Source organism: Phascolarctos cinereus, unplaced genomic scaffold, assembly GCF_003287225.1.
Source record: "Phascolarctos cinereus isolate Bilbo 61053 unplaced genomic scaffold, phaCin_HiC Scaffold_5;HRSCAF=322, whole genome shotgun sequence".
Lineage (NCBI taxonomy): Eukaryota > Metazoa > Chordata > Mammalia > Diprotodontia > Phascolarctidae > Phascolarctos > Phascolarctos cinereus.
The window spans coordinates 43,971,783-43,991,941 of NW_027555958.1; the positions used below are offsets into that span (position 1 = coordinate 43,971,783).

General features: G+C 36.5%; 1 protein-coding gene across 1 annotated transcript in view; it reads left to right on the plus strand.

The window, feature by feature from the left end:
- Positions 1–1,820: 1,820 nt before the first annotated feature.
- Positions 1,821–20,159, plus strand: part of HORMAD1 (HORMA domain containing 1) — a 30,168-nt gene continuing 11,829 nt past the window's right edge. Inside the window, exons 1-11 of the mRNA XM_021004587.2 lie at positions 1,821–1,888; positions 2,637–2,781; positions 4,724–4,787; positions 5,256–5,292; positions 6,285–6,305; positions 6,477–6,503; positions 9,817–9,884; positions 10,409–10,560; positions 10,939–11,195; positions 18,198–18,264; positions 18,339–18,415. Of these exons, the coding sequence (XP_020860246.1) occupies positions 1,856–1,888; positions 2,637–2,781; positions 4,724–4,787; positions 5,256–5,292; positions 6,285–6,305; positions 6,477–6,503; positions 9,817–9,884; positions 10,409–10,560; positions 10,939–11,195; positions 18,198–18,264; positions 18,339–18,415 (948 nt within the window). The 5' untranslated portion in view covers positions 1,821–1,855. The remainder of the gene's footprint in view (positions 1,889–2,636; positions 2,782–4,723; positions 4,788–5,255; positions 5,293–6,284; positions 6,306–6,476; positions 6,504–9,816; positions 9,885–10,408; positions 10,561–10,938; positions 11,196–18,197; positions 18,265–18,338; positions 18,416–20,159) is intronic.

Sequence of the window (20,159 nt, forward strand, 5' to 3'; positions counted from 1 at the left end):
GAAATAATTGTTTACCCTACTTAATTAAAAAATTGTATAGCTGATTTAAGAAATCACATTATATATTTACATAGACGGAAAAAGACAAGAAATTACATCACACATTCACATAGTGGGGGGGGAGAGGGAGAGAGACAGAGGGAGAGAGATCAATTTGAGATGGGTATATCAATTCATCTTCATCTTCCTTATATTTAAGGCCAGATTATTAAATTCATTGATTATCTTGCCAAATTGGCACTGTTGACTATCACCGAAAAAGGCATTTAATGCCGTTGAAATTAGTTACTTGGGGGGGCAAAAATATTTATTAGGCAGTTACCATGTGCCAAGCGCTGATCGCAGCTCTGGGGCTTCATTCCGATAGCAAAAGAAGCTAGCTAGCCATTGCTTTGAAGAAGCTCACACTAACAGGGAGACACGGCACATAAATGGTGCAAAATTAATTCTAAAAGAAAAACAGCCCTAACGTGCAGAACAACATTGTGCAGACTCCTGCCGCCATTAACCCCTTGGGCCACGTCCTTTTTTCCTCTATCATCTAGGGCAGGCCGGCCCAGCCGGGGAATGCACGAGCTACAGATCCTGGAGCAGTGATGGGCACTCTGGTAGGGCCGCCGCGGCCGCGCTCAGGCCCCCGAGCCCCGCAGGGCCGCACGAGGCGGGCGGAGGTGAAGCACGTCCGGGGCAAAGAGGCCAGGCCGCGCAGCACGAGGGCAGCGGCTCCAAGCAACGGCGGCGTTCACCCGGGCCTGAGGATTACTAGGCGGCGCTTTCCCGGCAGGCTGCGGGCTCGTAGGGCGGGAAAAGCGGCCTCGGAATTGGCCTGCCGGGTCCTCGTGCCCTGGGCGTTAACCGCCGGGGGTGGGGCCTGGCGAAGGTTGGCACGTGCGCAGTGTGCAGTGTGCAGAACGTACCTGCGCCCGAGAAGTTGTCGTCGTTCGTCGCGAGTCGGCTTCCCAGGCGTCCTGTAAAATACGTATTTAGCCCGCTGTTTCCCAATCTCTAGTTACACAGGCTGACTCCTTCGAGTCTTGGGCAGAATGTCTAAATATTTTAGAAACCGACAAACGGGGCTTGTAACTTTTTGCAGAAGGTTGTGTCCAGGCCGCAGATCATGAAAAGGGCAAATTGAGGCGGCCCAGAGGCACGCCGGGCCTTGGTTATCCGCCCATTACTGCGGATTGAAAGGGGAAAGCCACAAACCATACGAAACTACAAAAGATTTGCTAAAAAATCAGATGCTTAAAAAATGCATGTGCCCTGCTTCCCTTTGTTGGCCTCTAGAAAATCACCGTGGGCAAATTGGGTGCAGTGTGTTGTCACTTGCAGTAAGGGAAGAATAACAGTCTGTTATTTTAAACTGCAGCCTGAAAAGACAAATGAGGGGAAGGGAAATGGGTTTTTTGAACAGGGAGGGCATGACGGGGTAGTGGGGTAACAACTTTTATTAGTAGTGTTTACTGAGGAATTTGCTGACCCTACCAAGTAGACCAAAAAAGAAAAAGTGCACAGAGAAGAAACAAGCCATATTATCTTTTTTTACTTGTATGTCCAATTTCACAAACTGTTGAACTTGGCTTATTATTTTCCCTTACATGATGATTCTTGCTAGTCAAAGGCAAGTATAAAAAAATGAGAAAATTATAGGAAGGAAGATTTTTTCTCAAAGTTATTTAATTTTGGGTGTGGAAACTTTCCATGTGTTCATCTCTTCTTCATTAGAAATTCTTGTCTACTGTGTATAGAGATGAGAATTTAGAATGGTGAGGATAAGAATAAAATCGAGAGTTAAAAATTTTTTGGGTTTTTTTTTCACAAGGTTGGAATAAATTGGACACTTTTATGAAGAAAAATGGCTACTGCTCAGATGCAGAGGAATTTTATGGTATGACTCCATTTATATGAATATTATACTTTGCTACTAGAAATAAACCAAGAAGTCTCTTAGTGGGTCCCTCTGAGCTCCAATTACTTTATAATGGATTTTTACATTTAAAACATAATTACAATCAAATGTTTTATGCTTGGGCCTTTTATTATAAAAATAAATTATGTTCTCCCAAAAAATAATGATCACTTAGCAAGTGCTTGACATGTTGAGAATGCATTAAAAATGTGTTTTAAAAAAAAGGATTTTGGGAGCTTTTACTTAAGTTCTTGGTTCAAGTTCATTCTATATTAGGTCTTAGAGAAAGTTGCTTAGTGACTTTAAGAAATATAAGTTTGTCAGCTTCATTCCATCTTTCTGGAAAAGGAGGTCCTTCCACAAAGACACATATCAGTGATTTTCTTCTAAATGTTGTCTGTTGTTCTAAGTACAGAAGAAGCTTGTATCTCTGTTGTTTCTAGCTAGATAGTGACAAAAAAAAGAAAATGACCTAGCACTAGTGATAAGTGTTGTATGCTTGCATACAATTGTTCTACTACCAAATTAATGTTAGATGACTTATATTTAGTAGTGTACATTTCAGTTACAAAAAGTCTCCCTCCTTTATTTAGCACAGGATCCCCCAACCACTTAAAAGACTAGTGGGGGAAATAGCTAAACTTATTCAAAATTGTTATTGAATTATTTTTGTCAACTTCATTTTTTACTATGACTATTGGAAAATGTTTTAATTCTTAAATTTTAGAGTGCAGTGATATTTCCTAATAAGATTTCAAGTGAGCAACAGTCCTTGGTGTTGGTGAAGAGGCTCCTAGCAGTTTCTGTATCCTGTATAACATACTTAAGAGGAATATTTCCAGAATGTGCCTATGGAACAAGATATTTAGATGGTAATGTAATTCTTATAAAGGCCTTTTTAAAGGATGTGCCGTATTTTTCTGTTTCAAAACTCTAATTTAGCTTTGATTTATTGAGATTTTGATTTTTAAGGTTTTAAAAAATCTATCTGTCTCCTCTGCTTCACCCTTTGAAGGGCGATGAAGACTGGTCTTCAATTTTTGCTTGGTGTGAATTATTTCTACCTGCCACTATGCACTAATAGTGCAGTGGACAAAAGTAGTGCACTGTAGAGCTTTGTGCAGCAGTAGTATCTGTTCTTGTGCTGATTTAAATAAATGAAAAGAATGTGGACATGATATACTATGCTTATTGACCTTTTTTAGACTGTTAATCTCTTGGTCCTGTGAAACCGCTTATATTTTGCTGATGGAGTCTTAGCAAATACTTTGATGATAAATATGATAAGAGTATATTTTTTCTAGTTTTTTTTAGATTGCACAGTAATCCTCATAATACCATGCTGTATTATTATTGTATTAGTAATACAATGTGTTCACATTTTTTATTTTTTAAAATACATAATAATGTTCGTTACCTGGAAATTCACTGCTAAATTTCAACAATAATGTAAATTTAACCCTTGCTATAGTGAGTTCAAATCTGGACTCATATACTTACTAGCTATGCAACCCTGGGCAACTCACTTAACCCTGTTTGCCTCAGTTTCTTCATCTGTAAGATGAATTGGAGAAGGAAATGGCAAACCACTTCAGTATCTTTGCCAAAAGAAAAACAAAACCAAAAAAACAAATGGGGTTATGAAGAGTCAGACATGGCTGAACAACAAAAAACCATTGATATGTAACTGAAGAATTTACAAAAAATATCCCCCCAATTGATAGTCAGAGGATATGAACAGGCAATTTTCAAATGAAGAAATTAAAGCTATTTATAGTCATATGAACAAATGCTCTAAATCAGTGTTGATTAGAGAAATGCACATCAAAACAACTCTGAGGTACCACGTCACACCTGTCAGATTGGCCAACATGACAAAACAGGAAAATGATAAATGCTGGAGAAAATGGGAACACTAACTAATGAATTGTTGGTGGAGTTGTGAACTGATCCAGCTATTGTGGAGAGCATTTTGGAACTGTGCCCAAAGGGCTATAAAACTATGCATACTCTTTGATCCAGCAATACCACTACTAGGTCAGTTTCGCAAAGAGATCATAAAAATGGGGAAAGGATCCACACGTGCAAAAATAATTTATAGCAGCTCTTTCTGTGTTGGCAAAGAATTGGAAATTGAGGGAATGTCCATCAATCGGGGAACAGCTGAACAAGTTGTGGTATATGAATGTAATGGAATACTATTGTGCTATAAGAAGTGATGAGCAGGCTGAGTTCAGAAAAACCCGGAAAGACTTGTATGGTCTGATGCTGAATGAAGTGAGCAGAACCAGAACAATGTACACAATAACAGCATCATTGTGCAGTGATCAACTATGATAGACTTGGCTCTTCTCAGCAATTCAATGATCCAAGACAATCCAAAAGACTCATGATAGAAAATGCTAACCACATCCGGAAAAAGCACTGTGGAGTCTGAATGCAGATCAAAGCATACAATTTTCACTTTTTTTTTCTTTCTTGTGGTTTTTCCCTTTTGTTCTGATTTCTTCTTTCACAACATGACTAATATGGAAATATTTTAACAGGATTGTACTTATATAATCTATATGACATTGCTTGCTACCTTCAGGCGGGGGTAAAGAAGGGAGGGAGGAAAGATTTGGAACTCAAAATTTTACAAAGATGAAATGTTGAAAATGGTCTTTAAATGTAATTGGGAAAAAATACTAAGTAAAAAAATTTACAGTTTCATTCTGTACTTTGTATTTCATAAATGCGATTTTATTTGTTTCTAAGTTTTTACTGTTTTTTTCCTCAAGAAGCAAAATAGCATTATCATATTTTTATGTTTAGATCTTTGTGTCAAAATTCTGAGAGAAGACAAAAATTGTCCAGAATCCACTCAGTTAGTGAAATGGTAAGCATAAGAGTACCTAATAGGAGAGGTTTTCTTTAAGTCACAAAAATCTTTGGTTGAACTTGTTTTAGCTATGCATACTTTAAATTGTTTAACTGAATTTAACCCCTTCAGCCCTTACAACCCCATAATATTTCTTCAAGTTTCTATTTTTCTCAGGTCCTATAACAACACAATAGGCTCGATTTCTGAATTACCTCTAGTTACCCTCTCCCCCAATAGCTGCCAAAACCTGTATTTTGCCTTTAGAATATTTCCTCTTGTCTCATTTCCTATTTCCTGCTATAATTTTATAATTCTTCCATAATATATGAGAGAAGCCTCTGTTTAACCTAAAACAGTGAAACAGTTTTAAAATTACTTTTGTAATGGTCTATCTTAAGACTTATGCAAAGAACTTAATTTTCTGGAAGTACTCAAATATGCAAGAGTTCAAGATAGAAGACAAATAACGTTTGATTTTTTTAGGATGCTAGGATGCTATGATGCTTTGCAGAAAAAATATGTAAGTCTTCCATTGTTATTTCTTTACCTTTTATATTAGTATATATAGTATTACCATGTTAAAGGATCACTAATTAGACTAAGAAAGGCATACTCCAAAGTAGATAAAAATCTGAATTATAGAATATTAATAAAGAAATAGCCTTCTTACTTTAAGTCATCTGTATCAATTAGAAATAATACTAAGCAAGTATTCCCAAATCCTAACAGCCTTGTTTTAATTAATAGATTAAAACGTTTGTAACTAACAATCATTAACTTTAAAACAGCATATTAAAGTTTGGGGGAAAATCTCCTTCTTTATGTGTTTAATGTACTTTCAACAATCTTTCTTTTTCCATGACTTACTTAGCATACCCTTTATCCAAATACAGTGTCAAGGTATACCAGTACTGTATAGATTGAATTAACAGATTTTGCATCAATAAGGATTGGCTACAAACTTATAATATACTAACCTAACTAAAATTTGATATAAACATAATCATGAGTATATATCTACATTTAAACAGAAATGTAGTCCTAGAAAAAATTGTGAAATAAGCTATTTACTACTTTTCATCTCCCCTTTTAAGGGCTCTCCCAAACTCTTCTGTTTTTTGGTCTCTTTCCTTACAATTTCCTTTAGGCATTCATATTCTGCCTTTCCTTTCATAAAACTGGCTCCCAGGAAAGCAGCAGTCATATCATTATTGATGTTTTAACATTTTAAGTTTCTCAGAGTATTTACTTTTATAACTGGTTTCAAAATTCTTATTTGATTTAAGCCAAAAAACCCCGCACTATTATTATTCATGAAACTTTTGGCAGTAAATTGTCTGTTTGATATGAGATTAATGGGACACAAGGAAGATTTTCCTAAGGCATCTGTTTATGTAGCTCACCCTGTACGATAGTAATTTCCTATTGGGAATAAATAGTGAAATAGTAGTTTTAAAATGTTATGACCCATCTTAAAATATTTTACAAAATTAGGATTTTTTTTTATTTCAGCTAAGGATGGTCGTTCTGGCTGTAAGTACTTTTGATTCTTTGATATTTTTCAAGATCATTTAATTTGGCCTTGTGTAAGTGATGCCAAAATTTAAAGTAGTTTAATCAGTTGTTTCTTTTACTGAATTTACCTGATGAGTTTAATTAAAATAGGCTTATTCTTAAATAACTATTTTCATTAATTTTAAATAGGTATACAGCAATCCAGAAGACCCTCAGGTAAATTTGATTGATCTAGTAAAATAATGCATTGCCTTTAATATCTAAAAAGACTTTGTTTTTCAATTTGTGATGTAACAAAGGGGAGATATTATAAAACTTTTTAGTTTTCAGAAACTTTCACACACTTCCTTATTTGATAAGGAAGCCAGGGCTCAGGGATTAAGTGACTAATGCAGAGCCGCAGACATGTTCAATAGTGATGGCATAATAGAGAATAGCAAAGGCTAGAGAAGGACCTGCTGTGAGAGGTGGGAAGGCCTTGTGTTTGTAATGCAGTTGGTTAGTAAAATGTCAACAGAAAGAGCTATGACACACAGTATTACATAATAAGTGCATTGCTCTGGAAAGCCCCAGGGGCCCATCTGACCAGAGGCATCAGAGAAGCTCTGTCAGTGACCTGGCATGCAAGTGGGCATTACAGGATGCTTAGGAATTACACAACACACACACACGCACACGCACACACGGAGGACTGAAGGCTTTCCAGCAAAGAGACGTGTGCAAGTGACTGGAGGCAGAACGTTGACAGAGAGAGGAAAAGTCTGTTGGGCATAGAAAATTCACTGGGGAGAGAAGTAAATGAGGCTAAAAAGGCCAATGGAACCAAATCATAGAAGGTCTTGAATGTCAGGCAGAGGAATCTGAGCTTTAGTCAGTCAACAAGAAGGAGGTACTCAATGTTTTTGAGCAAAGGAGTGACATGTGCAAGAAGGATTATTCTGGAAGCAACATTCGGGGAACTTGGGAAGTGAAGAAGACTAAGGAAGCTAATGAGGGTAGGGTGGTGGCAATGAAAATCTCTGCTCAGAGCCTCATGGGAGTGGAATAGAGGGGGGAGAGGGAGAGACAGACAGAGATGTGAGAGAGAGAGAGAGAGAGAGAGAGACAGAGAGAGAGAGAGATGTAAGAGACAGATGTGAGAGACATTGTAATGGTGGAAACAGCAGCAAGAGGGATAGGACCCATGACTACATTAATATAATGTGCATTGGTGCATCTCTGAGTAAGGGAATTTCCTTTTTGGAGCTTAGAGTTTGGGATAGTTGCCTAGGGAGGTTAAGTGGTTTGTCCGGGGTCACACAGCTGGGAGGGATCAGAGGCTAGACTTCAGTCCAGGACATTTCTCTATCTCCCAGGCTGTGCTGTCTCTCATAACTGATTGGATAAGAGAGGGAAAATTAAGAGTTAAAGAAAAAACTTTTGAACATGGAATGTGGTTTAAATGATAATGCCCTAGGCAGAAATAGTAAAACAATAGGGTTGAAGTGGAAACACAAAGAGCTTGGCTTTGGGCTTGTGGAGTTTTCAGTCCCTGGGATGCACTGAAGTGAAGTAAGTAGTTGGAGATAGGAATCCATAGTTCAGAAGAGAGCTGCAGGTAAACAGGTCACTTAACCTCTGTGGACCTCAGTTTTCTTATCTGTAAAATAAAGGGATAAGATTACAGGATATTTAACTTCCTTTCTAGTACTAAATTTCATAAAGTTATGATTGAGAGTTGGCTACATAGAGATTGAAGCCCTAAAAATAGCTATATGCCAAGGCAAAAAGGTGTAGAAATAGAAAAAAAAGAGGGCCAAAGACAAACGTTTGGGAACACCCACATTAAAAGACTGGTAAAGGATTAGGAGCTTTAAGGGGGGGGGCGGGCGGGGGCGGGGTGCTGCTGGTATAGATGTGGGAAAAGAACCTGGAAAGGGTGGAGTCTCTGAAGATGGAAGGAGAAACAGTCTGGTTAGAAGAAATGATTAATAGTATTAACACCTGCAGAAAAGGTAAGGCGTAGAACTGAAAAAGAGACCACTCCCTTAGACAATGACCTAACAGTTTCAATAGATTGACATAAGGCTGCAGTAATGCCCCTCTTACTGGGATAACCAGTCCACTGCTTTTTCCTATACCATATTGGCTCTCTACAAAATACTGCTTATCTAATAAATATGCCCATACTTGAGGTCAGAGAAGAAACCAACACATTTTCTCTCACCTTCAAACTCTGAAACATCCTCAATCCTGATTGTACTCATCATTTGGGGGTTTGAAACGCATCCCAACCAGGGAGGGGAAAAGGGAAAGGGTCAGAAATGAAGAGAAAGGTAGAGGGAATGAGAGAAAGGAAAGCAAGAATAAAACTAAGGGAAAGTTCCAGAGATAACTTAGTTCTGAAGTGAGAGTAGAACAAGCATGAAATTCCTCTCCATTTAAAGTCTCAGATTATGCAGAAAATGATAAAACATCAAGATTTTTTGAAGGAAGAAAATATTTTTTTCTCTGATTCTCTTTGGTATCCAAATGAAAATATACATGATTGTAAGGCCTTATTAATCATAAAAAGCTATAGAAATGTAAGTTTCATGTAATAGAAGATGTTCAATAAATTTACATTGATGATAATGGAATATATCACTTAGTCTCATTCTCTGTAGGCAATTTGAATCAATAACACTGTTGATTTGATGAGGGGCTGTACAGAAATTGGTGACTGGGGGGAAAGATTAAATAAATATATACTCTCTTATAACTTAACCATAAATCCCTACTTCCGTGCCTTACCATGATGTGGTGGTGACCATGGGTTCTTGAAGACATACCAGTGAAACACAATTTTTGGTGGGTGCTGTCAAGCTTTAAATAAGGGCTAGGGGACAGTGTATGTGTTGACCAAAGACTAGCCTAGATAAGTTAGGAGAAGACCGTCATTACTAGAGGGTTGGGCACCAGGTAATAAATATTTTTGGCCATTGTAGTACATAAAGATTATCTACAAAGACAGAGGGGTTGAAATCATGGATCGCTAATATAGTGAAGTAAGCTAAACCAATAGAAAGCAGTATCCAAATAAATGTAGTGAAGTAAACTAAACAGTAAGCAAATACAAAGCAATATCCAAATATATTTATAATTTTTAAAAATTTAAAATAATAGCTTATGTTTATATATTGTGTTACAGTTTACAAAGTGAAATATGTTATTTAACTAATTCCACAACAGCCCAGTGAGGTAGGTAGTGCAAGTATTTTTATATCCATTTTTTAAATGAAAAAACTGAAGCTTAAAGAGTCTAATTGCTATACACAGGTAGTTTAAAATTTTCCATTATCCATAAAGGACTATGCTCCTTTTTTTGTCCATTATCGCTGTGTATACTTCTAAAAATAGTTATAGTCCATATGAAAACCATTTTTTGATTCTATTCTGTTGAATTTACAAGCTTTACATTTTAATAGCCAAATCAAAGCAGCAAATAAACATTTGGAAACTAGCATTCTATGTTAGGTACATAACTCTAATATTTTATTTGTGTTTTAAGACAATTTCAGAATGTTATCAGTTTAAATTCAAGTATACAAGCAATGGACCAGTTATGGATCTCACAAGGTATTGTCCTGTTAGTTTCTTTCTTCCTTACTGAGTTCCACTTATTCATATTGATAAAACTAATTTAAGAGTTGCTATCTGTAGCTATTCAAGCTATCCCATCTACCCCTTAAAGGAAAGTTGTTAAGAGTTGTGATCCTTTAGTAGCACTACACCACAATTGTGTCTCAGGATATGTTAGTCTTATGGAAAACCTGGACAAAGAGCAGGAAAGCATTGAAATTATTGAATTGTTGTTTTATTTGGGGATTGGAACCACTTAGTAAAGTTCCAGCACTAGTTTCTTTGAATGTTTGTATAAAAAAATGAACGAGATTATGAAGGCATTTTAATGTGTATAAAATTAAACTGAGGCGTGATTAACCTATTAAATGTTAGTGAAGCTCTTTGAAAATAAATATTTTCATGTTATGATGGGTTTTACCTGAATAATAATGTGATATACTTGAATACATTTAAAAACATTAAATTTGGTATGTAAATTACTGATATCATAATTTCTCTATTATTTTGTTCTTTCTTAGTAAAAGCAAAGGCAGTAGTTCTAACCTGTCATCTTCTGACACAAAGAAAGCAAGTATTCTCTTAATTCGCAAGATTTATGTTCTGATGCAGAATCTGGGGCCTTTACCCAATGATGTCTGTTTGACAATGAAACTTTTTTACTACGATGAAGGTACTATTTACATTGCATTTTGTTTTTAGCAAATATATACAAGTTTTATTATTGAAACACCTGGGTTTAACTGTCATTTAGCTATATGATCTTACAGTATAAACTTATAAACTTCAAGAAACTTCCCATTTAATGTCAATATTTGAGAATGTAGCTTGGAATAATTTAACTATGTAAAATGTTAGTACTATATATGTTTCTCTGATGACAAGAATATATTTTAGGGGCACTTACCTCTTAGGATATATACTTTATTTCACTATGAGTTTTTATTTGTTATAATATATTCAGAACTCAGGCAAGGCTCTGTGAGTTGTACTGCTAAGTTTTCTTTGAGTTCATAAAAAATGCAGGAGTTTTTGTTTTTGTTTTTTGTAGTTACACCACCAGATTACCAACCTCCGGGTTTCAAGGAAGGTGATTGTGAAGGAGTAATATTTGATGGGGAACCCACGTACCTAAACGTGGGTGAAGTTCCAACACCTTTTCATACCCTGAAAGTGAAAGTGACAACTGAGAAAGAACGAATGGAGAACATTGATAAAACTGTACTAACAGAGAAACAGTTAAAAATACCACTACAGAAAATCCTGATGGATAAAGAAGATCTAGAAGCACAAGAACAGTTTATGAATGTAAGATTTGTGTAGGCCTGTGATGGGTGATAGCACCATGTTTTACTCTTAGTTCTAGTGGTCAGGGTCAGGGAAGGATCTGTGTTGACCTTATATTCTGTGAATTTAATTTAGTACAATCTAGGTAGCGCATTGGACATAGTGCAGGACCTGAGTCAGGAAGACGAGAATTCAAATCCAGCCTCAGATACTTACTAGCTATGTGACTTTGAGCAAGTAACTTCATTGCTGTCTGCCTCAGTTTCCTCATCTGTAAAATGGAGATAACAAAAGCACCTTTTTCCCAGGGCTGTTGTGAGGACAAAATGAGTTTTACAACACTAGTTCGTAAAAAGACTTGGAAAACCTTAAATATTAAATAGTTTAAATACACTAAATATATTATTACATAAATGCTAGCTATTATTATAAACACATTTGAGAGAAAGGTAATTCAGATTGGGAAGAAAAGAAATTTTCCCTAATAACCTTGCTTTATTAATGATATATAGTGCTATGTAGAATATTTTCTTGAAATACTCCAAGTTGTTTGACATATATGTTCATTGCATATAACCTTAAAATGTCCCTCAGATATTATTTTAGATATCATTGGGGCAAACAAGTTATTGTTCATACTATTCTGTCACTTGCAGCTTTCTGACTAAGGAAAAATATAGGATCTGTAAGAAGTGATTTGCTAAGTAGCAGTATCTGGTTCAGTGCTCCTAGTGATGCTGATATTCATTTCAACAAATATTTATTTGATTTATATTCTGATGTAGAGTCAGTGTCTTTTACCTCATGATGTCTGTTTGTCCATGACACTTTATTTACTACAATGTGCAATAAATTAATCATAGGTACTGGAGATAGAAAAAAGAGAACTAACATAGATGACGATCTTAAAGATCTTAGGATCTTGAGTAGGGAAATACATAGACACAAGTAACTTGTACGAGGAAGAATGTGATGAATGCTAAAGAGTAGTCCAGGCAAAGTGCTCTGAATGATTTGAGGCAGAAGAGATCATTTTCATCTGGGGAAGAGAAGTAAGAGTTCATGGAGTAGGTGGAACCTGAGTTGGGCCTTGGAGGAACAGAAACTTCAAAATATGGAGTTGGGAGGAGTATAAAGAGTCCATTAGGCATAGGGGATCGAATGAGCAAAGATGAGGTAGGAAGAGTCACGATGAGACCAAAGGATAGAAAATAATAGACTTTGGCTACTGTGAAATGAGTGAATAAATGAATGAGTAAGCAGCAAGATGGTAAAGTGGATAGTGCTAGACTTGGAATCAGGAAGACCTGAGTTCAGATCCAGTTTTGCACACTTAGCAGCTATGTAACCCTGAGCAAGTCATTTAACCTCTGCCTGCCTGTAAATAGTGCTTTGCAAACTTTAAAGCATTATATAAATGCTAGATATGTACAATATCATGTGGAGTCAAGGCTCTTTGCCATCTTGGTTACCTTCCTCTGAACAATCTCCAGCTTATCATTGACTGTCTCAAATGGTGATTTCCAGAACTGAACATGATACTGCAGCAGAGGTGCCTAAATTATAGTGGGCAGATTATACTAGGGCTATCTTCTTTCTATTCCTGGAAGCTGTGCTCCCCTTAATACAACCCAAGACTACATTAGCTTTTTGGCTGCTACATAATACTGTTTCATGAATGAATGAAGCATTTATTAAATGCTTACTATGTACTGTGGTAAGCCCTGGGGATGTAGATAGAAACGTAAGACAATCCCTTCTTTCAAGGAGCTCAAATTCTAATGGGAAAGACAACTTATAGGGAACTCATATGGAAAGGTCCCATGATCCTTAGGGTACAGTGGAAAAGAGGATGATACTGTCTCTTTTTTAAAAATAGCATTTCCACTGATAAAATGATATTTTCTGATGTCAAACCATTTGATAATGCTAAGGGCTTTGGTGGCAAGAACTTTCCTTTCTGTGTCTTCACCAGCTATGTCCATAGCCTCTACAGGAGCAGTTGCCAGGCTGCATCTCCATGGGGGTTGCTTCCCAGGTTGATACCTGAGGACACTGGCCTAAAAGCACTGTTTTTCCTGAAGCTTTTGGATTCAAGATGGAGCAGGATCTTTATTTGGACTTTCTTTATTGAGGTTCGAGGGAAAATGTTGGTCAAGAGGTAGTAGTGGTTTGACTTGCTTGGCACATGCCACTTCCTTTTTGTTTCTCAGAGTACTTTGCTGCTTCACCAGGCTGGCTGTCTTGCCTGTCTCAATGTATGGCAGTTGGGTGACAGTTAGTGAGAATGACTGGCATATTTTTCACAGGAGTCGTGTACCCAGCTGATGGCTGTAAGGACTGGGCTGGAAGCACACTGAACCACTGTGAGCTGGCTGGCCACGAAAACGTCCAGATCTTTTTCAGAACAACTGCTTTCTATCCATATCTTCTCCCTCTTATCTTTGTGAAGTTGAATTTTTTGGACCTAAGTATAAGACTTTATTCTGATACCTACTGAATGTTATCTTGTGAGATTCACTTAAAATTTTAGCCTACTAGATCCCTTTGGATCCAGACTCTTGTCATGTACTGTTTAGCTATCCCTAGCTTTGTGTTTTTTGCAAATTAAGTGAACATGACTTTTATGCCTTTATCCAAGTCCTTGATAGAAGCATTAAATAGCGTAGATCCATGGAGAATTCCCCTGGAAACCTTCTGCCATGTTGTTGAACCATTAATGACTACTCTTTGAGTCAGGTCATCCAACTAGTTCTAAATCTATCTGATTATATTATTATCTAATCCATATCTCCCAGTCTTCTCTACAAGAATAGATGATGTTGGGGCAGCCAGGTTGCATAGTGGATAGAGCACCGGCCCTGAAGTCAGGAAGACCTGAGTTCAAATGCAGCCTCAGACCAAACATTTGAGACTTACTAGCTGTGTGACCCTGGGCAAGTCACTTAACCCCAATTGCCTAAAAAATATAAAAATAAATAAATAAAATAAGAATAGATGATGTTGAAAAAATGTTAATATAAATATCGTACTCTGTGATTTAGGCTGAAGTTTGCCAGAAACAGTATTTCTGATTATGTAACCAAGCCATTTCTAAATTGGAAAAAGAGATGTCCAAACTGGCATAGTTCTTCATGCCTTCATTTTTGAGGCAGGATTTCTTTTTTAATTTTTTAAACATTTTTATTTAAAGTTTTGAGTTATAAATTCTATCCTTCCCTCTCTCCTCCCTGAGATGGTAAGCAATCAGGTTGTACATGTCTGCAGCAGGATTTAATTCAGGTCTTCCTAATTCCAGAGCCAGTACTCTATTGGCTCCACTGCCTAGCTATCTCTTAATGAACAAGGATAGGCAAATGAGAGTCAAGGGCTTCAAGCAGTCTAATTTGATTGGAGAGTAGAGTGTGGTTGAGATGGGTAATAATCACTGAGTTTTATATAGAATTATAAAATTTGTAATAAACTTTATGTATATTATCTTAGGACAAACTACCTAAGTATAAAGTGGATTATCACTAGTAGGCTGGCCATTTAGTGATTAATTATTTGGCCATGATAATCCATTAAACAAAGAATAATACAAAATAGCCCTCAATTTTGTGTTATCCTCTTCTGTTTTTGTAATAACAATGGGAGAGTAGCAGAAAAAGGGGGCAGAGAATGCTAAGAATCACATTTTTAGATTATCTATAAACACTAATCTCAATTTCCAATGAACAAACTACTGGAGGAAATGTATCAATCTTGAAATTTTTGTTATAAATGAAACCATAAAACAAAAGGAAATTACAATTAATTAAAGGAGAGAATGGCTCACAGCTTCTGTTTGATGAGGCAAATAAAGAAATGGGTGGAGTTGGTTTTATCCTGCAGCCAAAAGCTGGAGGAAACATTTCTTGGAACATTTTGTCATCTAATATTGTAATACATATAATGTACCTACCTATAGAGAAAGTGGAAATGGCATTTTAAAAAAGGTAGTTAAAAAGTAACTGGACCAAACCAAATAAATAGACAGTAGAGAACTGTGCTAAAGGTAACACAGTCTGAAGGCAATAAGGAATCTATTCTTAAAATATCTGAAGGAGGGAAGATTACCAAGCAAGGAAAAATCTTGGGCTGTCCTCAAAAATGTGATGGAGAGATTATCAATAACTACAAAGCCATATATGTAGTTTTTCATCTATATAAAAAATTTCTACATTGAGGATATTTTTGATTAAGGGCATTAAGGTATTTATAAGAGGACAGGCAGGTTTTCACTTGCTGTATTCTACAGTAGAATACAAGGTCTCATTGTGCTTACTGTTTGTTGACTATAAAAAAAGGCAACTAGGGGGTACAATGAATAGAGCACTGGACCTGCAGTCAGGAAAAGGAAAAATAAAATAGCTAGCATTTATATATGGCTTTAAGGTTTGCAAAGCACTTTAACAAATGTCATCTTATTTTATCCTCACAACAACCCTGGGAAGTAGGTGCTATCACCATTTTATAGACAAGGAACATGAAGCTGACAGAGATTAAGTTACTTGTCTAAACTCACACAGCTTGTAGATATCTCAGGTTGAATTTAAACTTACGCCTTCCTGATTCCAGACCCAGTGCTGTATCCACTGTACCACTGAGGGGCCTCTTTATAGTCAATAAACAATATTTATATAGTATTCTCTACCTGGAGTTTCACATGTTACAGATGACATTGTGATGATTGCATGAAATCCAGAACACTTCAAAGCTTCCTAAATAAGATTTGTAACTCAAAAGTTTACCATCCACATAGGAAAAGCCAAATGGATGAAAATGTCAGTCATTTGTATTATAACATACACTTGGGTGGACAACCTATCGAGCTCATCAGTCAGCATTTTTATCTTGGACAGACACTGAAAACGTACAATGACCTGAGCACAGAATTAAACAGAAGAAGATTGGATTGAATTGCATTTGAAACAATGAAAAGTTCTTTTGATAGTCTTAATTTCTTCTTGAAATTAAGGCTTATCTGTTTAAAACCCGTATTTTATTTAATGTTGCTGTTATATGACTGCAAGTCATTATAAACCACTATTTCTGAAAGATTGAGGTTAGAGATCCCAGAAAGGGCCCATGGACATTGTATGGTGAGCATTAGTGAGCTGTGGGAGGACCTCTTTAAAGAAATCATTTGACTGGAAGAAATATGGGCTGGTCACAAAATAAAAGTCAGGATACCAACCAGAAGCCTGTGTGCTGTGTTGTTATCTGTGTGGTAACCAGAAATCTCAAGGAAAGGCTCCATGGTCCCCTGTTGCAAACATATGGGAGACCATGGGTGAGAGTCAAACAGGACTGGCAGGGTGTAATCTGCGTCACTAGAGGGAATAGTCACATTAATGAGACCACAGATCTGCTTGAATATTGGAGTAATAAGCCTGTGTGGTAGGTATAAACATTCTTATTCCCTTTTTACAGATGAGGAATCTGAAACTTGTAGTTATTAAGTGCTTCTCTAGGTTCACACAATTATTGTTAAAGGTATGATTAGAACTCAGGGCTTTCTGACTTCCAGGTCCATTGAGCTGTCTACTACACTGCACTCCTTCTTTCTAAACGTGAAAATAGGGGCAGCTAAGTGGCGCAGTGAATAGAGCACCGGCCCTGGATTCAGGAGGACCTGAGATCAAATCCGGCCTCAGACACATAACACTTACTAGCTGTGTGACTCTGGGCAAGTCACTTAACCCCATTGCCTAGCTAAAAAACCGAATAAACATGAAAATAGTAGATGAAATTGACAGGGTTTGGATGTGGAAAGTGAAGGAGAGAAAAGAGTCAGAGATGATGATAGTGTCATCAACAGAAATAGAACAGGTTTTGGTAAGAAGATAATAAATTCAATTTTTGGACATATTGAGTTTGAGGTAGTAATGATTTTTCTAAATAGAGATGTGAATAACCAGTAGACAGCTAAAGATATTAAACTAGATCTCTGGTATAGTTTTTTAGAAGCATCATACTTCCATGAAAAAGTCTCTTATCACTTGGAAGAATTACATTTCTTCTTTTCTCCTTTTTCTTTTCTTTTCTTTCTTTTTTTTTTTTTTGGCAATTGGGGTTAAGTGACTTGCCCAGGGTCACACAGCTAGTAAGTGTCAAATGTTTGGTCTGAGGCTGGATTTGAACTCAGGTCCTCCTGACTTTCAGGGCTGGTGTTCTATCTACTGTGCCACCTAGCTGCCCCTGAAGAATTATATTTCTATAAGGATGCAGCAGGTGTAGTGTCATATTATGTTTAACCTTTACACGAAATTAATTTGTTTAAAATTGTAATAGATGAATATCATGAGAAAAGATAGAAGGTACGATTTCAGAGAAATCTGGGAAGATTTGCATAAACTAATACCCAATGAAGAGAGAAGATCTAGGAGAACAATTTATATAGTAACAACGTCATATAGACAAATGATTCTGAAAGATCTAAGGACGCTGCGGAACGATAAAGTGATCAAGCACAAGTCCAGAGGAAGGATGGTGAAATGTGCCACATGCCTCCAGACAAAGCGGTGATGGCCTCAACATGCAGAGTGAGACATGCATTCTATGTAGGACAGCACAGCCAGGATGGGAGTGCGTTTTGCTTTACGAGGACATATTTGTTACAAGGATTTTGTGTTTTCCAAATTTTGGGTAAGGAGATAGGAAGGGAAGGTAGAGCTAGCGACAGGGTCTACTCTTCCCCCAAAAGAAAACGGAAGGAATCACAGATAAGCGGTACCACTTTGAAGATTACGTGTTAAATTTATTATATACAGTCAAAGAAAAGTAAGCTCTATATAATGAGATTCCAATTATATATGTAATCTTCTCTGCTACTATAATTCATATGGAAATGCTGATTTTATTTGGTGTTAGGTTCAGAATAAAAATAAAGTTTAAATTTAAAAAATTAATTTTTCATGGTAGTAAATACTTCTCTCTAGCTGTTTTTGTGCCTCTTAGTAATATGTGCATTTCATTCTTGTTTATGTGCTTTCTATATAGGAAGATTTTGTCATTAGTGATAAAATGAGAGAACAGGAAAAAAACCATGAGTCTTCAGAAGTTGGAGGTAGGTTTATGAAAATATAGATTAATTCACCTTAATTTCTATTTTATGTCATTTTAATCTTATTGTTTCTACAGAATTAAGTTTAGCTTGTGAGGAAGATGAAATTATGAGGTCTGAAGAAAGCCCAAATCCTTCCATCTCTCGTTCTCAGGTATAAAAACACTTTTTAATTTCACTTTAAAAGGATTGCCTTTCAGTTTTCATGGAAGAAATATAAACTATCAATAGTCACTTGAAAAAATGCTCCAAGTTACTAATAATTAGGGAAATGCAAATTAACCCAACTCTGAGGTTCTACCTCATATCCCATAGATCGGCAAAGTTGACAAAAAAGGCAAATGATAAATGTTGGAGGAGTTTGGGAAAACAGGTACATTAAAAACAGGTACTATTGGTAGAGCTGTGAATTGGTCCATTCTGTAAAGCAATTTGGAACTAAACCCAGAAAGTTAATAAACTGTGCATATCCTTCAACATGGCAATACAACTATTAGGCCTACACCCAAAAGAGATTAGCGAAAGAGGAAAAGGACTCATATATTCAAGAATATTTATAGCAACTCTTTTTGAGGTAGAAAAAAACTGTAAACTAAAGGAGTACCCATTAATTGGAAAATGGCTGAACAAATTATATGAATGTAATAAAATACATATTCTGCTTTAAGAAATGATGAAAGCAGCGGTTTCAGTGAAACCTAGGAAAACTTAAATGAATTGATACAGAGTGAAGTGAGCAAAACTAGGAGAATGATTTATACAATAACAACAATATTGTAAAGATACAACTTTGGAAGATTTAAGAGCTCTGATCAACGTAATGACTGACCACGATTCCCAAAGGACTCATAATGAAACAGACTAACCATCTCCTGACAGAATGGGGATGTTCTCGGTGCAGAGGGAAACATACTGTTTTGGACATGGCCACGTGGTAATGTGTTTCACTTGACCATATATATTTGTTACAAGGGCTTTGTTTTTCTTTCTTTTTTAGTGGGTATAGGGAGGAAGGTAGGAGGGCAAAAGAGGGCAGATGTGGGTTAATTTTTAATTAATTTAATTTAAAAAACAAAAAGATCGTATTTCCCAAGAATGAACAATTTCATTTATTTGTTTTGGCTTCGTGTATTTCTTTTTTTTTTTCTTTTTTTTTTTTGAGGTAGTCAGGGTTAAGTGATTTGCTGAGGTTCATACAGCTAGTAATTGTCTGAGGTCAAATCTGAACTCAGGTCCTCCTGACTCTAGGGGCAGTGTTCTAACCACTGTACCACATAGCTAGCTTTGGCTAGCTATTTCTTATGTTTTATTTGCTTATTTTCAGTTCTTCAAAAAGAATATTCACCAATTTGAGCTCCTGTTACTTTAATAAAATCTGGCAACTGTTGGCAGAAAGTCATTAGTAGCTGCAGGTTCATTTAATGATAATCTTACATGCCATTCCTATATAGTCATAGATTTTTGTGGCCAGAAAGGATTTTATAGGTATATAATCATAACTCTTATTATTTTACATATGGCTCACAGAATGCTGTGGGAGGAAGGGTCATATGACCTGGAGGCAGGAAGACCTGAATTCAAATGCAGCCTCAGATACTTAATTAGTTGTGTGACCCTGGACAAGTCACTTAAGCTCCATCTGTCTCAATTTCTTCATCTGTAAAAGGATAATAAAAGAACCTACCTTCTAGGGTAGTTGTGAGTATAAAATGGGATAATGTTGGTAAATTGCTTAGCAAGCCTTAAAGTGCTGTACATATGCTGGTTATCATCATCATCATCATTATTATTATTATTATAGACCAACCGCCTTGTTTTCTAAGTGAGGAAGCTATGACCTATGAAATTAATGTGACATGTCTAAGGTCACACAGTGTCAAAACTGGCACTAGAACCCA